The sequence below is a fragment of the Cicer arietinum genome, chromosome 6 (assembly GCF_000331145.2).
Source record: "Cicer arietinum cultivar CDC Frontier isolate Library 1 chromosome 6, Cicar.CDCFrontier_v2.0, whole genome shotgun sequence".
NCBI classification, from domain to species: Eukaryota; Viridiplantae; Streptophyta; class Magnoliopsida; order Fabales; family Fabaceae; genus Cicer; species Cicer arietinum.
The window spans coordinates 10,514,898-10,538,780 of NC_021165.2; the positions used below are offsets into that span (position 1 = coordinate 10,514,898).

The 23,883-nt window shown below is 29.3% G+C and overlaps 4 protein-coding genes across 6 annotated transcripts; 2 read left to right on the top strand and 2 right to left on the bottom strand.

Moving 5' to 3' along the window:
* The first annotated feature begins 4,820 nt into the window (after positions 1-4,820).
* Positions 4,821-6,632, top strand: LOC101504516 (uncharacterized). Its single transcript, XM_004504344.4, has 2 exons — positions 4,821-5,562; positions 6,127-6,632. The coding sequence occupies exons 1-2, from the start codon at positions 5,193-5,195 to the stop codon at positions 6,141-6,143; spliced, it is 387 nt and encodes a 128-aa protein (XP_004504401.1). The 5' UTR covers positions 4,821-5,192; the 3' UTR covers positions 6,144-6,632.
* A 3,365-nt stretch (positions 6,633-9,997) lies between these two features.
* LOC101504831 (uncharacterized) lies at positions 9,998-10,378 on the bottom strand. Its single transcript, XM_012716842.3, has one exon. The coding sequence runs from the start codon at positions 10,372-10,374 to the stop codon at positions 10,090-10,092; it is 285 nt and encodes a 94-aa protein (XP_012572296.1). The 5' UTR covers positions 10,375-10,378; the 3' UTR covers positions 9,998-10,089.
* Positions 10,379-11,920: 1,542 nt separating this feature from the next.
* LOC105851089 (uncharacterized) lies at positions 11,921-12,428 on the bottom strand. Its single transcript, XM_012716843.3, has one exon. It carries the CDS (start codon positions 12,272-12,274, stop codon positions 12,065-12,067), a length of 210 nt encoding a protein of 69 aa, XP_012572297.1. The 5' UTR covers positions 12,275-12,428; the 3' UTR covers positions 11,921-12,064.
* A 2,852-nt stretch (positions 12,429-15,280) lies between these two features.
* LOC101505145 (calmodulin-binding transcription activator 4) lies at positions 15,281-23,228 on the top strand. Of its 3 annotated transcripts, none has more exons than XM_004504347.4 (13): positions 15,281-15,638; positions 16,325-16,456; positions 16,850-16,965; positions 17,598-17,686; positions 17,955-18,000; positions 18,420-18,879; positions 19,325-19,473; positions 19,594-19,693; positions 19,785-20,008; positions 20,406-21,082; positions 21,304-21,886; positions 22,449-22,736; positions 22,863-23,228. In XM_004504347.4, exons 1-13 carry the CDS (start codon positions 15,629-15,631, stop codon positions 22,956-22,958), a joined length of 2,970 nt encoding a protein of 989 aa, XP_004504404.1. In that variant the 5' UTR covers positions 15,281-15,628; the 3' UTR covers positions 22,959-23,228. The 3 variants fall into 3 exon arrangements, with proteins under 3 accessions (XP_004504404.1, XP_004504405.1, XP_073226174.1); XM_004504348.4 differs by having other exon boundaries at positions 19,597-19,693; XM_073370073.1 differs by lacking the exon at positions 19,594-19,693 and having other exon boundaries at positions 19,727-20,008.
* Positions 23,229-23,883: the final 655 nt, after the last annotated feature.

The following is a 23,883-nucleotide window of genomic DNA, read 5'->3' on the forward strand; positions in this document are numbered from 1 at the left end:
AGACCCCACCTTAGAGATCATTTCCTGGGTCTCTCATTTTATTTTTTTATCTCATTTTCTGAATAGTTTGGATTCTCTGTGGCATTCTATTAGAATATAAATTAATATCTTGATATAATTTTGGAATATCATCGTATTATCTTAGCTTAAATATATTTTTGTCTACGTAAATATGTCATATTTAGATTTTAGTCTTTATAATTTTTTATATATTATAATTTTTAAATCTTTTTTAAAAAAATCCTTATTTTATTTTTTTAATTAAAAACTGTGACGTAATTAATTTTTGCAGATGTGAGACTACAGATAGATGATGATGATGTCACCTATTTTGTGTTGACTCATTATAAATCATTACTACAAATATTAAACATTTAATAAAATAATTATTTTAATTAAATATAACCATCATAAACCATCTTCAATTAAAAATCAAAAAATGCATCTTCACCCACGTACTCAAAACACACCTTCAAATAGAGGCCCACTTCATCCACAAAATAACTATCTTTTTCTCTATCATCCTAACAAACCCCAAAACTTCACACAACAAGAACAATCACCACACCAAAACCTCCAACTCCAACTCCTTTTCTTGTGTTCATTTAATACCAATTTACACATTAAAAATACAAACAAAAAAAAACAATGAAAATCATAAAGTAAAATAAAACACAACAAATTTTGATATTATCAACAACAAAACATGCAGTAATAATTTCAAAATGGTTACGTTAATGTTTCACAAATCGGATCTTGAGATTTGAAAAGAAATTAAAAAAAAAAAATCTAACCCAAATTTTGAATCTGAAAAATAACTATTATGATGATGAGTGTGGTTATTATGAAGAAGATGATTCCACGTTACTCTCCTAAATCTGTTTTGTTCATCGAAATCTGACTCGGAAAAGGAGCAAAGGGATACATTTTGGTAGTTCATTTGAGAACAACTTAATCCTGTGAAAAAACTCAGCATAATCAGCGATATGAAACTGAGCAAACTCATCAGAATAAACCTTGTGTCGAAAACTGGAAATTGCCCAAAATAAGCCAATTTATTACACTTTATTAAAATAATTGTTTTATATTTTAATTAATTATTTCATTATTTTTATCAATGACAAATAATGAGTCACCACAAAATAAATAAGGCATGTCATTTTCTATACACAGTGTCACGTAAGCAAAAATGAGCTACATCAGCCTTTTTAATTAAAAAAACAAAATAAGGATTTTTTTTAAATAAAAATAAAAATGACAGGAGTATAATTCAAAAAAAAAAATTACAGAAACCAAAACTAAAATGATATGTATTTATAAGGATAAAAAATAGATTTAAATCTATCATCTTTTTTAAAGTATTTTGAGTTATCTTTTAAGATTAATTTTCAATCTTATCGTATTTTATAAATAAAGATATAATATTTATTGTTATATTATTGCTTTTAAATATATATATATATATAGTCACCAGTACGTAGTTTAAACTTTTTGTGATCATGAAATCCTTATATATTGAAGGTGACAGAGTTATGATCAATATCTAATTGAATGTACTTGTTTGTGAATCATTGATTTAACAATGTCAGTTAGTTGGGAGAGTTGATAAATGATGTTATGTCACTTTGTTGCATGATAAAGGATGTGATATTGATCATTGATTGTTTACGTGGATTAATCGAAGTGTTGACTGCATCGCTGGAAAATGTTATGTTTAGTGGCCTTTCTAAGGGTTGGTCTTGAGGGACCTGAATTTTTGAATGTTGACGAATGATACTTACTGCCCAAGCTAAGTAAGTGCATATACCAATTGTAGTCATGATCGAGTAAACTAAACTTTTATCTTACGTCAATAGTGTCCTATTGTATGTGTCAAATTTTATGTAGAACTCAAGAGTTAATCGATAAATTAAATACTAGCTCTAAATTATAATTCCCTTTTAATTTGCAATTATCATAAGAAATGAACTTTGTCACTTGGCGTATCTTTAAATATATTAACAAATTAATATTTTAAGTAAAATAAATTACGTGTTTATATTTAATATGATCTTTTAAATTATGTTATCATATTTAAATTATGTTTTATAATAATAATTTTAAATATTGTAAAGATTGATTTAGGCTAATATTCTTAAATTACTGAAAATGTTAGAAAAAATTTATTTAATGCAAATGACACAATCTAACATAATAATACTAAATATTACTTATATTTACTTAAGTAGGTTGATTCGTTAAGTCTAATGATTTTTTTAATTGTTAATAGTTTGACATTTTTAGTTAAACAAATTTAAAAAATATAAATTTAATTGAAATTTTGGTTCTCTTATTTTTACCAACTTATGAAATTGATCATTCGTTTTTAAAATTTAACGACTTTTGTTTCTCCTTTGGATTTTTTAACTATAAAAAGATGATGTAATATATATATTTTAAATGACGTAACATATGATACAATTATGTTCGATGATTAATATCCACGAAATTGCAATAAATCTCTCTAAAAATTTCAATTTATACTTTTAAAACTACTTATTTTTGTAATTTAATTAATAACATATAAATAGTTAATGTAACTAGATGGTAATACATCATAAGATTATGTGCCACATAATTTCAAATATGTTAAATCATAATTTTTTAGTTAAAAAATCTAGAGAGGGACCAAAATTGTCGGATTTTTAAATAGGAAAACCAATCATGCAAATTAATAAAAATAGAATGATCAGAACTACAATCAAGACAAAAAATATTGTATTTAAAATAATTCGCTTTGACCTTACCCTGTACCTATTTGGGCCAAAGATCTATTCATACCCTACATAAGGAGATGTTAATATACACATTCAAAGACATAGAATTGGAGATTTAGCCAAAACTAAAAGTTATAATATAAAGTTATATAGGTCTTCCAAATGCACTTTGGAATGGCATTACTACAAATTTTGTTTTTTGTTTTTTTTATAAGCAATATTTATTAAAGGGACTACAAGGGTACTCTAACCAATGCTATAATCAAAATAGCCCAATCTAGCATCAAAGTAAAAGACAACTACCCATCTTCTATTAAGGGTCGGAGAATTCTACCTCAATCATGTACTCATAAATTGGACAAAATTAATAAATCAAATTGTAACCACAAAACTCTATGTCAATGGGACACCTACATCGGACCAAAAGCACACGAACCCACCACAAAATAATTCATCACTACATAACATATAGTATACCCCTAGCACACCAACACAATACCACCAAAATAAGTTTGCTTAAACTCTAAAATATGAGAAAAAGACGAAACTATCAGATTTTTAAATAGAAAGAACAATTATGTAAATTAATAAAAATAAAAAGATAATAATTACAGTTAAGTAAAAAATATTTTATTTAAATTAATTCATCCTAACCTAGGCCTATACCTATTTAGGCCTACGATCTATTCACACCATACATTCAGGAAACATCAAATCAAAATATAAGCTCTAGCCTAACTCGTAAGTCAAATGAAGAATTTGTTAAATCCTAAAGAATATGGATTGCATGAAGTAGGATTCGTATCTTGTTATAATAAGATATTGGTGGTCGAGAAATCAATTTTAAATTGTCTATATTTCAAACTCAATATTTTAAAATTTAAAATTTACATATTTTAAAAAAATATATAAGATGATACAAGAAAGCCAATTCTTATAACGTGCATATATAACACTAGCATTAATATGTGAATCAAAATAAGTAAGTGTTTTTGTATTTAATATGATCTTTTAAATTATGTGTCTTCCTATTTAATTTTTTTTTCACTATCTTATTATTTTTTTGACAAAAAATTATATTCATTTATTCAAATTAAAAAAATACATCGATTAAGAATAACATAAATACAAATTTACCAAAAATTGAAAATAATGAATATACGAGCAAACTTATAACATCTAAATTAATAATATAAACGACAAAATGATTATAAATTTGACAAAACTAAAGTGACTGAATACCTATGTCTCTAGATCTGTTATATTGAGGACATTGAAATCATTTATTAAATATATATGTATAGATCAAAGTTAACTTATTAATCTGAACAAAATGAACATTGTAACGAGAATGAAAAATCAAACAACTCATGTAGTCGATGAGATAACAGAAAAATCACAAAGAAAAAATATGTTTGGTGAAAATTATTTATCTAGATATAAAAAATTTAGGAAAAAATTAAGTCAGAAGAATGATTTGAAACAAAAAACTAATTGTAAACCACTCATCTTCTGTAATTGAGAAGAAGAGAGACCTAGAGCTGTCGCAACTAAGTTATCGATTTTGTGTGAATGATTGTTTACAAAAAAAAAATAACTTGACTATCCTATTTAAATTCTATTTTATATATTAATTTTAAATATATTTATGCTAATATGCTTAAATTATTGAAAATGCTAGAATAATTAAGATAAATAAAAATATTATTTATATTTATTTAATTAAGATAAATCTAATTAACTTTATAATTAATTGTTAATAGACTTGACATTTGTAGTTAAATAAATTTCAAAAAATATATTAACATGGTGTATTTAAAATAAGCCGCCATGACCTAAATATATACTTAACTAGTGCAGATGATCTACGATAGTATAAAAAATGATTCATATATTTGTACAATTGATATCCGTATGATCGATAAATCAATTTTAAACCGTCTATATTTAAAATTTAAAATGTACATATTTTTTATACAAAATAGATGATGAATAAAATCGAAATCCGATTGTAAGGATTTGAAGTTGATAGTTAAATTGTACATAAAGAAGAAAAAAAGGCGCATTTATGACCAGAAATAAAAAAAGCGAAGAAGATAAGAGTGATAAAGTCCACGTTGGCACAGAAAATAGCGAAACCTATCTATTATCTGAATTCTCAAATGTCAATGTTTGTAGGTTTGGTGCATTCATTCATTCACTTAATTAATAATAGCACCACCTCCTCCGTCTCCCTTCCGTCTAAACGCCATTTCTTCTAACCAATTACCCAACCGTTACGTAACCAAATCCTTTGTCTTTTTCCATCTAAACGTCCTCGTCACATTTAACGGAAACTATTTTTTCATTTTCAATTCCCTCTTTTGAATAATTCATATATTATCAATTTTTTTTAATTATTTTTTCCTTTTTCTTCATCAAAAATCAAATAACAACATGATGAGAGGGAATCAAGATCAACAATCGAAGATGATCTGCGAATTATCGGCTCTGGTTTTCAACCTTCTACAGTTTTCTCCGACGCCGTTGTCTTATTCCGATCGATCTCCGATCGTGCCGGTGCCTCCGTCTGAGTCACCGTTGAGGCGTGCAGGTCAGATTACTCCGGCTGGATTTGCGTCGTTGCTTCTGGGAATTTCGGTGGCTCTGATACTTTGCGGATCGGTTACTTTCTTCATTGGGTTTATGCTGATGCCGTGGGTTCTTGGATTGGTTATGGTGTTTTACGTTGCTGGTATCGTTTCATCTCTTTCTGTTTTGGGTCGTTCCATTCTTTGCTTCGCCTCGCCGCGTAAGGATGTTCCAGGTAAGAATCAATAATCAATATTCATTTCTCGATGCAAAACTTTACCCTTTTTTTGTTAATCTTTGATTGTTAGAATTTGTTATTTTTTATTGCAATTTGAAATATAAGATAACATGATGTAGGTTTAACTTTCAAATCATGTGAGAAATTTAGGATTATGTTTATGGATTGTGAGTAATCTTATACAGATTATAAATATTTGTTCATGTTTATTAACTTTTAAGAGTAGTTTTAGACCACTTCTAGCATTACTAATTCAAGTTAGGTTATTCTCCAGCGGCCCCAATTGTGGCTGCATGTGTTTTTCAAAATCTTGTTAAGAGATTTTATATTAAGTTTAACTTTTCCTCACAAAACCAATTTATAAGGTGAGAAGTCACACTCTTTATAAAGTTTTATAGATCAGCTCTATCTTTTATCAATGTGGGACTTGAGTTTTTTTTCAATAATTGACATAGTTTTCAATGTTAAATTTATAATTTCTGCTCTTTATTTTGACTTGGCTGTGTGGCTTATATCTTTGATTGCATCATTTGGTTATATTTCTTTTTTTTGCTTTTGCAGAGTGGAAATTGTTATGAGGAGATGAATATGGCATTGAGCAGTATGATACTGGTATTGTGCCTGCTCATGCACCCTATAGAACAATGAAGACTACAGATTTTCACTTGTTAGAAGCTGGAATCGTGGATAACATGCTTTTATATAAGTTGCCATAATTGGTGGGTATGGCTTCTCTTTTAATTGCAATTGCAAAGTAAGGTTCTAAAGCACTAAGAATTAAGGTGTCATTCCCTCCCAGCTTCTTTTATCTATTATCAATTGTTTTATTTTATATCTATTATAACATCTGTAAATTGTGAATTATAGGCTTTAGAGTTACCATTTTCCAAACATGTCATATAATACATAGAGAGGCAATGCATGAGTTGCCTCAGAGAACATGGATGTACTGGAAGAAACAAAATTCGGATCAGATGGTTATTGTAGATGAAACATCCGAAATTATTGTAATATGATATGTTATTTATTATTGTTATAATATCATGTGTTGATGTGGCTTGAAGTTATGTCTTGACTCGTTTTAGAATTTTTTAGGGTAGTTAATAGTTATGCCACGCTTTTGAGTGGGGGAGTTAATAGTTATGCCAATCTGTTCCCAAAAATCGTTATTTCTGGTTTTAGAAAGGTTTTCATTTCATCACAATCATCATATAGCCTGCGTTGTCTATAAATTTTGTGGAATCTTGAGGTAATTAAAGTTATGCAAAGAAATAGTTTAAATTTTTTTTTTTTAAAGAGATGATAAATACCACCACAATTAATTCTATCAATTGTGATAAATAACAATTTAAAATAAAATATTTAACTTAATAATATTGATATTTATGAATTGAACTAGTTAAACTAATATAAATCTTTTATTATTAGGATTTCTTAAATTAAAAAAATTTAGATTTTTTTTTTCTAACATAACTGTCAAAAATTGATGCAGATATTAATAAGATACGTGTGCTATACAGACTAAGATTACATCGGTCTTAGCGGATTTGTCTTGAATTTTCTGTATAAAATTTTGATTTAAATGTACTTTTTATTTAAAATAAATTTTTAGTTTTTTAATTTTTAAAATTGATTTTTCGGTTTTTTTAACTAATTTTTAGGATTTTTATCTCTCATTATATTAGATGACGTTACACTCTCATCATCTAATTTTTTTGTTATTAATTTTATTTACATATTAAAATATTATAAATCAATTAATAATTTTACTATATATATATATATATATATATATTAATATATTCAATATTAAAATTAATTTTTTTAAATATTTAAAATTTGTTTATCCTCTTTAATTTTTTAAATAATTTAAAATGTTAAAATATTTATATAAAATAGTTAAAAATTTATTAATTTTATTTTAAATACTTTAATATTATATTTCATATTTAAATTTATTACATTTTTAATATTATTTAATAGTATCTTATTTATATAGTTAAATAAAATATTTAATTTATTAATTTTATATTAAAAATATTAAAAGTAAATTTTATATTAAAATAAATAAATAATAAAATTAAACGTATTAAAATAAAATAAATAAAATTTAAAATATTTTAATGTTTTAAATTATTGTTGGATAAATAAATAATTTTATATATTTTAATTATAATTTTAATTTATTTTTAGTAAAATAAATAAATTTATTTTTAATATTTAAATAAAATAAATATTATTAAATAAGATAAAACATTTAAAAAAATATTTTTGAAGATAAAAATAATAATTTTAAATATTTTAATATATATAAATAAAATAAAATTAATAACAAAAATAAGTTATTGAGAGTACCACCATCAAAAATAGTTAAAATAAAATAAAAAATCTAAGAACTAGTTAAAAGTGTGGTTGAGAACCTTTGCCAAAGTTGATAAGTAAAAAATTTCGGTAGAAATTAGTATCAATTAAGTTGGTTGTTACTTTTGATTTTTGTGTATTAACTTTTAAAAAAAAATGGTGGTTACTTCACACTTACGTAGTATTATAAAAAAATTGCAATATGAAACCATAAACAAATATATCATAGCAATAATAATTTGTATTGAATAAGTATATTCAAACAATTATACAAATATATTGAATAAACAATAATAATTTGTAACCAATATATTCAGATAACATTTATGTTTCTATATCCAAGGGAGGAGGGTGAGAATATTTTATTTCTTGTGTGGTGGGAATGCACGTTGTCGTTGATGGGAAAAATATTCTTACCCCACCACATGTAAACCTTTTGCCCCTCTCCCTCTTTTTCTTTTGATAAGATAAACCTTTGGCCCTAACATGTGAATATACATGTTTTGCAATAAGAAGAGCTTATATAGACTTTGAACTATTTGATGATATAAGAATATATGATTAAATAAATTTATCAAAATAAATTATAAAATTACCTTTGACTTTTTTGTATACGTTCCAATAATTTTTATACTTCTAATTTTCTTAATTTTTTTTATATAAGAGAAGTTTTTCCCTCGTTTAATTATAAACTAATTATAAAAAGATGAGTCTTATGTATCATGAAATTTTATTCGTGAAACTGTGCAAACCATTTTTTAGTTCTGCGTAGGTTTTATATATATAAAAAATCTTAATATTGCAATGGATAACAAACGCTACTTTTAAAATTAATTAGAGTTTTGTCTTTAAATTTTAATTTAATTGATAAATATCGATATTATTATATTAAATATTTTTAAAATTTATTGTCTCTTTTAATATTAAAAAAAATATATTCAATGAAAGTGTTTGTGATATATCCGTGATATCCAACATTACACTTATAACAATGACTTATAAAAAACTCTTCCCTGTTTAATGCGTATTAAAAATAATTTAGTCATTAAATTTAACTCAATTAAAAAAATGTATTTAATTATGGTAGAATTTATTATGTTTTATAAGAAGATAAAAAAAAGTAATATAAAAAAAAAAATCAAAATTCTAAATAAAACAAGGATTGTTTGATTTTGTTCGTGATTTTTCCTCTTTAAATTATTGGCATATAGGGTGGTTCTTGTTTGGTTTTTATTTCGGCTTTTAGTTTCATTTTTGTTTCTTGTGGTGTAACCCGTTTCGTTAATACTATTTTATCTGATTTTAAATTATTGTCGCTTGATTTTTTTTTACATATTTTAAGAAAAAAGTCTAATTACTCTATGTCCTTGAACTATTTTAGATTTTTTAAATGGGTATCTGAAAAAAAAAAGTAATTAAATGTATGAAATTATTAATAATTTGTAATTAAGTCTTTAAACTAATAATTTTTCCGTTAGAATCCTATTTTTTTTAATAATATTTAAAAATTTGAAGACCTAATTAAAGTTATTTTCAAATTTAGGAGAGCGAATTATAAATTATTTCTAAATTTAGGGAACTGATTTAAAATTAATTCACGATCCAATTAAATATTTTTGACAAAGTTAGGATTCAATTATAAATTATTTTAGTTAAACGGCCTATTTTAAAAATTATTAAATAGTTCAGGGACCTACAAAATGATTAAATCTTAAGAAAAATGAATAAATAAAATAAATAATTTTAATAATATTTTAAAAATTATTGGGTGTTAATTATTTTTAAGTACTAGTAAAGTATAATAAATTGAAAGTAGTGAATACAATTATATAATATTAATTAGCGGTAAAATAAAAACAAAAATGTGTAATAAAAATACAAAATTACGATTAATTAATTTGAAATTTTTATATATTTTTGAAAACTACAATCATAAAGAAGACACATTGATAGTTTGAGGGAGTGATATAGGAATTAGACACAAGCTAATTAGTCTATTCAATAAAAAAGTAAAAACTATAAAGAAGACAAGTTAATTATTAATAAATATATATATAATAAGCAAGAGAAATAAAAGAAGAAAGTCATCAATTAATAGTGGTACAACAGAAATAAATGAAACAGAAGAGAAAAAGCAATTAATAATTGTAGAATACATTTTGATTATCCGGAGTATATATGGATACCAATAGCAAGTAGAAAAATGGTGATGAGTCCAAAGAAAATGATGGTGTGAACCAAAATAGAGATACCACTAGTTTGCATGCTTCCAAATGCTACTACCCTTCCCTTAGCAGGGAGCTGAAACAATAGCCCTGGACTTAGTAGCACAAACAGCACCACTGATATCACCACTGGACCCCAATCAGCAGCCATTACTAATTTCTGCAAATTACTATTTTTCCACTCAATTAAATTAATTGCTGATAGTACAATAATACAATACATGTTCTGTGAGTCTTTGTATGCTTCTTAAATAGGAAACTAAAGTGTGATTCTGATTTGTGTATGAGGCAATTGATTGAGGGTAATGGAAGCAAAGAATAGATTACAACCCAAAAAACAAGCATCAACAAAATAAACAAATAAAAAGTAGTTTCTGTTCTCACTTTACTGTTATTGGAGTTAGGCTGGGCTTTTTAGTTATTTTATTATTTGGGCTTACATTTTTCCCATTCAAAAATATTGAGTTTTTTTATTACCTGGTATATTTTTTAATAAAAATTGTGGTCTCATTTGAAAGTACATATTTAAACGGAGAAAAAAGTATATTTTTATTTGTCCAAAAGTACACATTTAAAGAAAAAAAGTGGTGTTTTTTTAACATGTACTTCTGAAGTATATATGATGGGTGGAAGAAGAAATTCTCAAAACATTGGTAAATTTGGATTTGATTTTTGACGTAGCGAGAATTTTGATTAAGGACTTAGAGGTCCAAAAGATCAAATCTAACATATTGAGCATATGTTTTCCCCCCAAAAAATATGGTGTAGGTCTTATCCCAATCTTGTAGAGTGTGATAGCAACTGATAGTTTGAGTATTTATTTATTTTTTTAGTTAGATTGTAAATTGAACAAATGAACTAACAAGTCGAAGTGATATCTCTTGATCGAGCTGAACCAATTAATTTACTCAATCCATTTATTTAAAAAAATATCAATTTTATAATATCTTAAATTTTGTTTATTTGTCTTTCTTTATTTAATTTACTTTGTTCTTCATTTTAAAATTTATTAACATTTTTGTTTGATTTTTTGTTTTTTGACAAAAAATAGAAGAATTTTTTTTTTTATTATTCAATTTCCAAAGTTTTTCACCATTTAGTGTGGGTGAAGTTTGATTTCTACATTCCTAGTTCAATAATAGACCCTCAATTCATATGTTACATCACTGTATGATACGCTAACTCAAATGGTTCAGCTAGTTCGATTTGAGACTTTTAATTAAGGATAATGTTAATTAGATAGTGTCATTAACGACCAACAATAGTTGGTTTATATCCAAGTAGACGTAAGTTCGAACTTTATGACTTCATTGATAAATAATATTCAAAAACTTAACGATGCGCAATGACTTTTAAGACTTTTCTTAATGATAATAATAATTTAATTACCTTTATGTGGATTTTCATTTATTTGTTGCAATATAATTCAAAATGAACATATTTAACGTATGAATCAATATTTTAAAAATGGGGACTGGGTTAATTCCTTAGCTGGTTTGATCCCAATTGTATTGCAATTGATTTTGTTTAAATCGGTTGAATCATGGTTGGTTCAATTTATTTTTATTTTTGCATTAACATTTATATTTGTAATATTTTTATTCATTTATTTGACGTCTATTTTGAAACAATTGAACTATATCTCAAACGTCTTACTAATTGAATATCTTGGTATTAATTTTATTGCATTGGTATGAACAAAACATGTATACAATTCTATACATGGATGGTTCGAATTCAGCTATGTTAATGCAGGAGTAACGAGTAAGTAGAAGAAAGTACTAGAATCCATTGAATAAAAGGAAAATTGAGAATACAGTACAAGCAGCGTTGTTTGCTATTAAGAACAAGAATAAAATAGTAGCCAATCAGAAAGAGAAAATAAAGTGTGATAAAAATGATATAAGTAAGAATTAGCCTAGGTACAAGTGAATCTTAACAGCGATCAAGAAAATGCAGATGAAAGCAAAATAGAGAAGTGAGTGAATGAGTATTGAAGCACCACTTGTTTGAAAATTCCCAAATTCAACACATCTTGACCTTCCAGGTAACTGAAACAACAACCCTGGCGTCAACAAAACAAATAGCACAATAGACACAAACACTGGGCCCCAGTCCGACATGTTTGAAAATATAGAATAGTATACCACAAATGAGATTATATATATATATGCAATGGAATGGGATGCTTTGATTTAGGACTTGGATTTCGGATTTAGAATAACTTGTTTCATCTGCTATTTCCAACACTTCCATAATTTCCACTCACACATTGTGTGCTTCCGAAGCAAGGAATTCAATTTCAATTAATGTCACTATGCTTTGTGTTTTGAACTCAGACTCACTCACCTTCTCCTACAAGTAATCTCCACTAACTCAACTGCTAGTACTTAGCTTCCAATATCTTAAAACTCTTTTCAATGCCTTCACTACACCAACAACATCTAATATGACAATAACACGCTGACATAATTAATGTAATACACAGAAGACATTGACGCTGATACATATTTATAAAAAAATCAAAATTGAGAGTATAAATATATAAATACAAATATATCTTTAATTCTTTAAATTTAACTCAATTTTTACTTAAGTCATTTGCAATTATTATTTTTCCCTATTTGATCCTTTAAATTACATTTTTCTGCATCATTAGTTTTTATGATATATTAAATTACTTATGTAATCATTTAAGTTTAAACTTTTTCTCAAATTACTATCATAAAATGTTAAAATCTAATTGAAATATAGTAATAAGTTGATTGTGTCAACTACTTTGCATGTGAAAAAAGTTAAAGACATTGATGATGTTGATAAATTTTTATGACACGTGTATTTGTGTGTTTAAATTCTTGTAGAGAAAATTTAGATCACTTATAAGATTTGATACGTGTATTTTTAAAGATTACTTTGAAGATATATTATTGAAACACTTAGTAGAATTTCAAATGATTAAAAACTTTTAATTAAATTAATTACTATTGAAATTGAGATATATGATTAATAGTGCAAATAAAATATAACTTAAAATAATAAATATGTCTAAAATAAACTTAAATCAACTAAACAAAAATCGAATAAATTTAAAAGATTATAGACATATTTTTGTCATATATATATATATATATATATATATATATATATATATATATAATTATTTGGCCACACTCCTTAAGAAAAAAAATGTATTTCGCTTTGGAGGTGAATTGCAACGAATTTCCCAACCGCGCAACTATTGTAAATAGGGTCATGTTCTAGTTCTATATTAATATTTTATTTTATCATCATTCATTTAATATATATTTTTTATTTTAAAAAATAAGGTAAGTCCTATTAGAATTAATTAATACAACCGTGAGATTTTAAGTTTTTACTCGGAAGAAGACATCAAACTTAATAATATTGGTATTTATTAGTTGAATTATATAATATAAAGAGTAATCGCTATGCGCATATAGTAGAAAAATTATATTTATCCTATCTTCTAAATAAAATTTTACTTATTTCTTTTTCATTATAAATTTTCTTGATGAGTTTGAGTTTGATTGTTGTCTATTCGCCTTACTTTGTATTTTTTATTTTATTTTTATTAATAATATTTGATGTTGTAGGAGATTGCTAGTGCTGGCGTGTCAACCTAGTTGGGATGGTTGGTGCTAGTGATACCCTCTCCACCATTTCTTTAACTAAAAATAAATTAGGTAAAACTATTGAGACACAATCTCTCTCAAATGATTTTAATGATAACAAAATTATTTAAAAGAATAAGATTATGGTTAATGAATGACTCAATCCATTCAGTCATCAAAAATGGAGGATAAACAAACAAGAAGATGAACCCTTAAGAGGATGAACTTTCAAATATGCAAAATATTCAACATTACTGAAACAATGATTTCTTGTCATAAAGAGAAGATAAATCAGTGTCAATGAATGAAAGAAAAAACAATTTAAATGAAGAGGTCAAAGGCTAGAGTTTATATGATAGAGGATGGACTGGAAGAAGATGGACCTCTAGTTCACTTCATCCTCGCATGTTGAAATGACCCAACACATCAACTTACAAAAAGGTTGTAGCTAACAAGATAAAAATATAATCTTACATGTCTTGAAGAATGAAAAAGGAAAAGGACAACTCATGTCCAAATTTTTAGAAGGATTGAATCTCTTATACGAGGATGGATTGAATCAGTCCGAAGACAGCTGGATGGCATTTCTGTAATTAAAATTAATGACCTTGGACTTTTGATTAAGTCCCCGACGACCATAAAGTGTTTTGGCACATGGATAAAGCATCACAAAAATCTCTATAAAAGGAAGTGGCCTCTTCATCATCAAAGAAACAATCACACTACATAAAAAGAGAAATTGTAAAAGCTATCAAGAGCATTTCCATCATCTCTTTATACTTTCTATAATCTTACACTATATCTTTTGAAATATTCTTTTAGAAAATATTTAAGTAAAGAGAAACATCATAATACTCATATCAGTTTGTAATTTTCAAGTGAGTTACACTTGAAAATAGTTGAAACTTGTAAGAAACAAAGTTGTAAATTTGGTGAGGCTAAAGAACACACGAAGTGTAACTAACCCCTTGAGAAATTTTTAAAACAAAAATATCCCTATTCATGAAATTCATTAGTTTATTATTATTAAATTCTTTAAAATTAATGAAAATAATAGTATTAAATAATATTAGATAAATATATTATCAAAGACACGTCAAAGAAATATAAATATTATCACAGAATAACCGTTCACAAATTTTTTTTTTTTTAACTTTAAATGTATTTACTGGTTGGTTTCTAGAAAATTTTGTATAAAAATTAAGTCTATATTTTTATATGTATTTAATATTTTTTTTAAATTAAAAAAAAATAAATTAAAAGAATTATATAATATTACATTCTCACATATTTATATATTATTTTTAAAAGTTTTTAAAATATTAAATATATATTAAAATATAAATTTAACTCTCAAAACTATTTTTTAAACTCAGCAAATGCAACTATATAATTTAAGTTTGGAAAAACCAAAGCTGCACCACGTGGATCCTTAGCCGAATAATGTCTAAAATGTATGTTGATAACATACAATACATTCAATTCATAGTGAAGTGATTAAAAAAGGAAAGAAAGAAAGAAAGAAACAGTCCAATAATATAGAAAAGGCAAAACAAGAGTCCATCAAATAAAAACTGTTCCATCTCTTTGGTCTTCTTACTTTGTTTGTCTTAGTCACCGAGTTGTTATTTGTTTAATACAATAACGAAACACGTTAATCTTAATTAACCTTCAACACCTTTTTTGCTTTTGCAATATTCTTTCTCTGATCCTTTTCGATTTTCTACCTCCGACTCTCGTTTTTGTTTTTCACTACAAAGAACGCACCAAAATGCTCTCTCTCTCTCTCTGCGATCTCTTCAATTCTGCTTCTACCTTTTGATTTCATTCTCCAGATTCAATATCATGGCATCTGGTAAATTTATCTTTTCTGTTTAATCAATATTATTTTTTATTTTTTTAGTTGATTTTGACTAATTGAGTTGAGATATTTTGGTGAGAAGGGCGTTGAATTTAATTTGACTTGCTGTAATTTTCTAGAATCACATCACTTGGGGCTTTATCTTTTTTCTTATGATAGAATTATTTGAATAAATAGGGGACCATCTAGGTTTTGTAATTCACATTAAAGCACTTTAGTATATTCTCTATACCATGCTTTTCTTATGACTTCATTGTGAATTTATGATTTATAATGGATTTTTCTTTTTTTGGAAATATATAATGGAATTTACATATAACCTACCAACTCTGGAATTCTGTCACACTAGGGTGAGCGGAAAGTTTAACCATTTGTGCCGCCTACCGTTCACACTCTATAGCATGTTTTAGAGTGGACTTATGTGTTGCATTTTGATTTAAAATTATTCAATTATTTTTGCTCTCTTTAACACATTCTGCATCCAGGTGATATGATAAAACATTGCAATAATTGATTGGTTCTGTATAGCGATTAATTAGTTTAGTTACATAGTGGAGCTATCAGCTTATAAACGTTTATGAAACTATGAAAAATTCTTTGTAAGAAGGGAGGGAAAAATTATAGGAAGGCTTGACTTCTAATTGAATTATTATATGACTTATTTAGCATTGTTGCATCAGGTTACGAATACGATATTAATGATCTGTATCAAGAAGCTCAAAGGAGATGGCTGAAGCCTGCAGAAGTGATGTACATTTTACAGAATCATGAAAAGTATCAGTTCACCCAAGAGCCCCCGCAACAGCCGACAAGTAACTTTTGTGCTCTCTTTATCCAGTTGGTGATAGAAATAGAAAATCAACACCTTTTACTCCTCCTGTGTAAAAGGCTGTGAACTGTTAGTTGTTAGTTAGGACTTAGGTGTAACTACTGGGTAGTTAGTTATAGCTGAGGTGGCAAGTTATTTGTGTTAGCTTGTAGCCTTGTAGCTTGTTACTTGTAGCTTGTAGCCTTGTAGCTTGTTACTTGTATATAATATGGTGAGTACACTAGAGACATTACATTTAAGAGGAATAGATCCATTTCATCAAGTTTCCTGTTGTTCCATTTCTTTTTCAATTTCATTTCATAAGATCCTATTTATTTCTTGAGAATGACTATAATTGCTGCTGCGTGTTAACATTACCAATTGGTCCTCTAAACAGGTGGTTCCCTGTTTCTGTTTAACAGAAGAGTATTGCGTTTCTTCCGTAGAGACGGCCACGCTTGGCGGAAGAAAAGAGATGGAAGAGCTGTGGGAGAAGCCCACGAACGGCTGAAGGTGCGTTACAAGTGTTTATGCTTTTAAGTACATTAGTTTTTCGTGAAAAAGGAAAATTTATTGGCAACTACTCATGGAAATGCTGTTCGTATTATTATACATGTAAGAGGGGAAAAAATCCATAACACTCCTGAATTGTTAGCATATAAAATATAAATTCAAAACTTTGATAGATGTCTCAAAATTACAATTGTATCTCCTGTTTTATTAGTTGAACATCATATAATATATAAATCATGTGTTAAAGTGGTATGTACCATCTTCCATTTCTTTTCATATAATGGCTTTCTAATTCCTGAATCTATGATCCTATTATGAATGATTCGTGTAATGTGAATGTGAAACGCGATGTTCATAGTTTTATAACATTTCTCTGCCCAGGTGCATGTTAGAGTGTTTTCAAGATGATTTTGGAAAAATAATAGCTTTCCATCTGTCAATTACCCCTTGTACACATTAACAGAACTTATTCCTACTCTGTGGTACTCTTTTGGCATGTTTTCAAAGCATAATTCACTTACTATTACTATATTTATAACTTTTGGGCAACATTTGTTTTGCAATGGTATTCTATCTATTGAAATTTTTTTAATTTCATTTTAAACAATCATACTAATAATCTGCACGACTAGGTTGGAAATGTTGAAGCCTTAAATTGTTACTATGCACATGGAGAGCAGATCCCTACGTTCCAGAGGCGGAGCTATTGGATGTTGGACCCGTGAGTAAATATTCACTGTTACTTAACTGGTTATCCCTCATACAATTAAGCTTATTACCGCATTTTGTATATCCTTTAAAATGAACATACAATTTGCAAATTTTTGGTAAAAGGACATACTAAAGGTAACTAAATGTTAAGTGAGTTGCCAGGATTATTGAGTTTTGAAATGCATTCAACCTTCAATGTACATTTTTCTTGGAATTCGATCATCTATATGTTATTGTAGCAGTTGTCCATGACCACTTGTGCTGTTGTTTCATGGCAGGGCATTTGACCATATTGTTCTCGTGCATTACAGAGACACTAGTGAGGTTAGTCTTTAGAACATGATTACAGATAAGCATAATAATAGTATTTAGTATTTTCTGTAGCGTCCCTCCAGAAAAACTGCGGAAAGGAGTCCTTTTGCGCAAGATGGTTCATTTTCCTAATTAGTTATTTTACAGTTAAACGCTTTCTCCTTTTTGCAATGTTCTCTTTTGAAATTTAACTAATTTAGTTATTTTTCCTGTTTTGTGAAATTTCAACCATTTTACATATTCTTCTATACTAAAATTTTGTAAATGAGTCTGGGAATAATCCGTAAGCTGTTTATATTTCTTCTTTAAGTTTGTTTTTGTCCTGCAATGGTTTGATTTGATCATATTATGCTATTCGCCATGTTCATAGCAATAGGATTGTGCAGGCCAGCTTTGGTTGCCACATTACCGTTTGCCCTCACATGTTGTAGGGAAGGCTCAGCTCTGGACCTGGCACACAATTGTCACCGGGTTCCTCTTCTGCGTTCAGTCAGAGTCCTAGCTCATATAGTAATCAGAACCCAGGGTCAACATCCATTGTTGATGATTCCTATGAACGTAATCAGAGTTTCTCAAGTCCTGGATCTGCTGAAGTGACCTCTGATATATTCATTTTGAACAATGGAATGGCTCACTTGGAAGGAGCAGATGCAGAATCAGGAACCTCAACTGAACTTAAGATTACTCAGGCTTTGCGCCGATTGGAGGTGCAGTTAAGTTTGAATGAGGACAACTTTGAAGAAATTGCTCCCTTCAGCAATGAGGATGAAGCTACACGTGATTCAAAACCTCAGAACCATCAAGGGGTGATCTGCAAGCAAGAGAAATCTGAAGCTCTTTCTGGACCAGACGATCAGGGGCAATTTTGTGATGGATATAATGCAAGGCAAGGTAATATTAAAAAATTGAACTGTTGAGAATGCCTACATGCATTAAATCAGTGAAATACGGGGTCCTTAATCTTTAGTGTTTTAGTACGTATCCTCTCTTATAGATGTGTGTCTTTTACTTATCTAACTGATTTACGTTGATATTGTATGGACCTGATAATTTCACTTAAGCCCATTCAGCATAATTAGACTGCGTGTTTAGGCTGCTCTACGAACCATCTCGCTACATTAGTTGCCAAAGGTTTGCTTATGAAGTTATTGTGGTTTCGGCTCTAGTCAAATTTTCTCCTTAGGGTAGTTATTCATCCACTGTAAACCGCCTTTTGTTTCATAATTTGAATTTCAAGTGAAACTCAGCTGTTTGGAGCTTCTTTTCTCCTCTTCTTTACAATTAAACATTTACTGCTAAGAGAGGAGAGTAAAAATGCTAAAAGTGGTGTTTGTAGGTGATAGTGGTCAAAGTTATCGTGAATTTCTAGACCATGATTTCCCTGACGGAAATGAGAAGGTTTTATCTTGGACAGAGTTAAAGAAATTAAACAAGTTTTCATCTGTGGCCTCACCCCAAAAAAATGTATACATGCCAGCTGGAAATGTAAGTATTGTCAGAACATATTTCACAAAATTTGTATCATTTTGCTATTTATGTTTCCTAAGATGTTGAAATAACTTTTTTTCTTTTGTTTCTGCATTTCTTAAAATTGAATACTTGAAGCAGGACGGTTCACCATCTGTTTCAATAAGGGAACCAGTTACCAGTCCGGAAAACTGTTGCTGGACAAATTTCAATACTAATATTAATAATGCTGGAAACTGTATGATTTACTTTCACCTTATTAATTTAACAGTCTTTTTTGGCTTATTTGGGAGTTCCTTCCACCTCTGATGCTCCTCACATGTTACCAGCTGTTTTTTCACTTCCTCAAGATGTTGGTGGAGTCACACTTCCTCCATATTCTTCTATGGTAGAAACAAGAGAAATTCATTCTGGCTACTATGCGACATTGTTTGACCAAAGCCAAATTGGAGCATCTCTGGAAGCAGGTTCAAGCTTAACTGTTTCACAAAAACAGAAATTTACTATTAAGGCAGTTTCCCCAGAATGGGGTTATGCCTCTGAAACTACAAAGGTTTGTGCCTTTCAAGGCTAATTGCTTGCATGCCCTACACAATGAATTTTGACTCTGAGTTAGTGGTATCTCTGAACAAGGAAAGAACTCATTCCTGAGATTAATAATTTCGGTGCTTATAACTTACCTAGGTTCTGAAAATCTTTAGAATCTAGAAAAAACATGGTGGAAATCTATATAAAACTGGTTCATATTATGAAATTCTACAGAAAGCCCGGTCTATTTATAAATAATTAGGTTAGCATATGTTGTTCATGCATTGTGGCTCTAAGCTTAACTAGTTAGGAGCATATAATCTCTCTCTCTCTAACTTGTCCTAAAATGATTTGCTTAAAATGATTTGGTATTATTGATGGTTTCCTGATTTGTTTCCTAAATCCTTATGTGCTATGCACAGGTTTTCATTATTGGGTCTTTTCTCTGTCATCCCTCTGATTCTGCCTGGGCCTGTATGCTTGGTGATGTTGAAGTTCCTGTTGAGATGATTCAGGATGGTGTAATGTGTTGTGAAGTTCCATCTCACATTCCTGGAAAGGTTACTCTGTGCATTACTTCTGGAAACCGGGAATCGTGCAGTGAAGTAAGAGAGTTTGAGTATCGAGATAAGACGAAGAGCTGCACCCACTGCACTCCATCAGAAACAGAAGCCACCAGAACTCCAGAAGAACTGTTATTACTTGTTAGGTTCGGGCAGATGCTCCTTTCTGCATCATCTGTAAGTAATGATAATAACAACGAATCAGGAATTATCATAAAACAGAAAGCTGATGATGATTCATGGAGCCATATTATAGAGGCTCTTCTATTTGGTAGTGGAACTTCTTTTGGTACTATCAATTGGCTTCTTGAAGAGCTTCTAAAGGATAAGCTACAGCTGTGGCTTACTTGCAGACCCTGGGAAGCAGATGAAGAGACAGGCTGTTCTTTAACCAAGAAAGAGCAGGGGATTATTCACATGGTTGCTGGCTTGGGTTTTGAGTGGGCCTTGAACCCTATTCTCAGTTGTGGTGTCAATATAAATTTCCGCGACATCAACGGCTGGACTGCCCTTCATTGGGCGGCACGTTTTGGAAGGTAATAGAAAACTCAAAAAATGCTTGCTATTATGTTGATTTATTTAATATTGCCATAAAAAGGCTCATAGATGTTAATTGATGACAGCACTTAGTGTAAAATAACCACATATAGCTGGATTACTTATCAATTCTCATATCTTAGTCAATTTTATAATTTAGCTGACCCTTTTTAATGTATTCTGGATGTTTTTTGCCTGAAGTGTTTGTTATTCCATACAGGGAAAAAATGGTTGCGTCACTTATAGCTTCTGGTGCATCTGCTGGAGCAGTGACAGATCCAAGTGCACAAGATCCAATCGGTAAAACTGCGGCAGCAATTGCATCCAGCAGTGGGCATAAGGGACTGGCAGGGTATCTTTCAGAGGTAGCTCTAACAAGCCATTTGTCATCGCTTAAACTAGAAGAGAGTGAGCTATCGAAAAGTTCTGCCGAGCTTCAAGCAGATTTAACGGTTAGTAATGTCTCCAAGGAAAATATTGCTTCCAGTGAAGATCCAACCTCGCTCAAAGATACCTTAGCTGCTATCAGAAATACAACTCAAGCAGCTGCACGGATACAAGCTGCTTTCCGTACACATTCATTTAGAAAACGGAGAGCAAACGAAGCAGTTGCTGGTATGAGCAGACATGATATCAGTGCAAGTAGCATTGGTAATATGCCGGAGCTTTCTGCTATGTCAAAACTTGCTTTTCGGAACCCACGTGAATTTAATTCAGCTGCATTATCAATTCAGAAGAAATATCGAGGTTGGAAAAGTCGCAGAGATTTCCTATCATTGCGCCAAAAAGTAGTTAAGATACAGGTAATTGAAGTTAGCTTTACAGTTTGACTGGAAAAAATGAATAATGAGAGCTATATGGATTTATTCTTATTTGTATATATTAAGTAGCTCTTCAAGATTCTCTGACAGTAATAAATTGATCTGTAACCAGAAATGAACAGTTAGGATATATAAGGTTGACTTGGCCTATAAGGTTGACTTGGCCTATAAGGTTGACTTGGCCTCTGTTTGTTTAGTGGCAGCTAAAATGTGGCCGTGCATTTGTTTCAAATGCACTTAAACTTATTGTGGCAGTGAGTTTCACTTGTTACCAAACACATACTTGGTGGTTGGAGTCAGAGAATTAAGAAGTGAAGTGATAAGGAGAGAGAGAGAGAGGAGAGAGAGAGAAAGAGAGAGGGTTCGATTCCCAGTCCCCTAATATAATACTAACTATACTATTCAAGCCCATTTAACATATATACTAGCATTTATTTGTCATTAAAAAAAAGAGAAATAAACAGTTATAGGAAAGCATGCACATGCATACCTTCTTCAACTGCATTATTATTAAGCTTCAGTTATTTCTAATTTATTTGTGCAGGCTCATGTGAGGGGTTACCAAGTTAGGAAGCATTACAAAGTATTATGGGCAGTTGGAATCTTGGACAAGGTTGTGCTAAGATGGCGGAGAAAAAGATCTGGTTTACGAGGTTTCCGGCCAGAGATGGAGACTAATGAAAATCAAGATGAAGATATTCTCAAGGTGTTTCGAAAACAGAAAGTAGATGTAGAAATTGAAGAGGCTGTCTCAAGGGTGCTGTCCATGGTCAAATCTCCTGATGCTCGTCAGCAATATCATCGCATGCTTGAGAAGTTTCGTCAAGCCAAGGTAAGTTAGTTTTCAAAGTGACAAAATTAAATATTTTGATTTATAGTTTGGCAGTTAATACCTCTTTTCTTTAGCACCTGATAGTTTGCCATCCTCACAATGCATAACTTGGCAACTCTTTTGCAGGCTGAACTTTTGGCGAGTACGAGTGAAGAAAAATTGTTATCAACTTCTGTAGAAGATTATCTCAACATGGAAGATGATTATTATCAATACCCGTAGGGTGCCAATGCTAGCCTTAGTCCTTACTAATTCCAACACTATTGAATTATGACCATCCAGCATCAAAATTTGGTTGGTCTTTGTATTTGTATGATGTATCTAGATGCATAGAACTAGCTGACATTTTAGTTGTTGAAATAGTGGATTGTATCTGTATTAGTGATAATGATGTGATAGTAATTGTGAAAATTAATCTCTGTAAAGAATAAAATGGTTTTGAATTTAGGTAGGACTTGAGTTGAATGGACCAAGTTTCTCTTTTTCTCGTGATATCTTTGAAATTTAGATATAGCTTGTGGCTGCTTACATGCATTCAAACTTGTAGAATCATTGGACTGGAAAAATTGGAGACAGTTTGTAACAGAATTGGTCAATTAAAAGGTGTTTTTTTTGTTAAAGTACGCTTCTTGATTAGCTAATCTTAGCGTGTATTTGAGAACGTTAGAGAGAGAAAACTATCAAAATTAGATATATGTTCGAGAACATTCATCGTCGGTTTCTCACGGGGTTGCTTTTGTTGAAGCACTAATAGTACTAGTTAATAGTAATGAGTGCAAAAGGAATGCTCTCGCGGTGGGGTGTGAACCACATAAAAGGTCCCAACGAGTTGAAAGTAAAAGAGAGGTTTTCTTCCCTTCTCCCATTTCACATGTTCCCTAAAATATGCCTATGGCTGCGACACTTGATCCAATTACTTTTTTTTTTTAACATCCAATTTTGTCCAATCATAAATCCACACAGGTATTTGTGTATAAACTTTAAAGAATAATCTTATGACAGTATCACAGTGATACATGTAATATAATTATATTAAACGAATGTGGGAAAACTTTCTATATTACACACTCGAATAACACAACTCTTCAGTCTCAACTTTCCTACATGGAAATGCATGTGAATTTTGTACAGTAACAAAAAAGAACGG

Coding starts and splice junctions, on each gene's coding strand:
- LOC101504831 (XM_012716842.3), bottom strand. CDS start 10,374: ATGTATTGTATTATTGTACTATCAGCAATTAATTTAATTGAGTGGAAA.
- LOC105851089 (XM_012716843.3), bottom strand. CDS start 12,274: ATGTCGGACTGGGGCCCAGTGTTTGTGTCTATTGTGCTATTTGTTTTG.
- LOC101504516 (XM_004504344.4), top strand. CDS start 5,193: ATGATGAGAGGGAATCAAGATCAACAATCGAAGATGATCTGCGAATTA.
- LOC101505145 (XM_004504347.4), top strand. Junction 16,966..17,597: donor AAGCCCACGAACGGCTGAAG/GTGCGTTACAAG, acceptor CTGCACGACTAG/GTTGGAAATGTTGAAGCCTT. Junction 22,737..22,862: donor AGAAGTTTCGTCAAGCCAAG/GTAAGTTAGTTT, acceptor ACTCTTTTGCAG/GCTGAACTTTTGGCGAGTAC.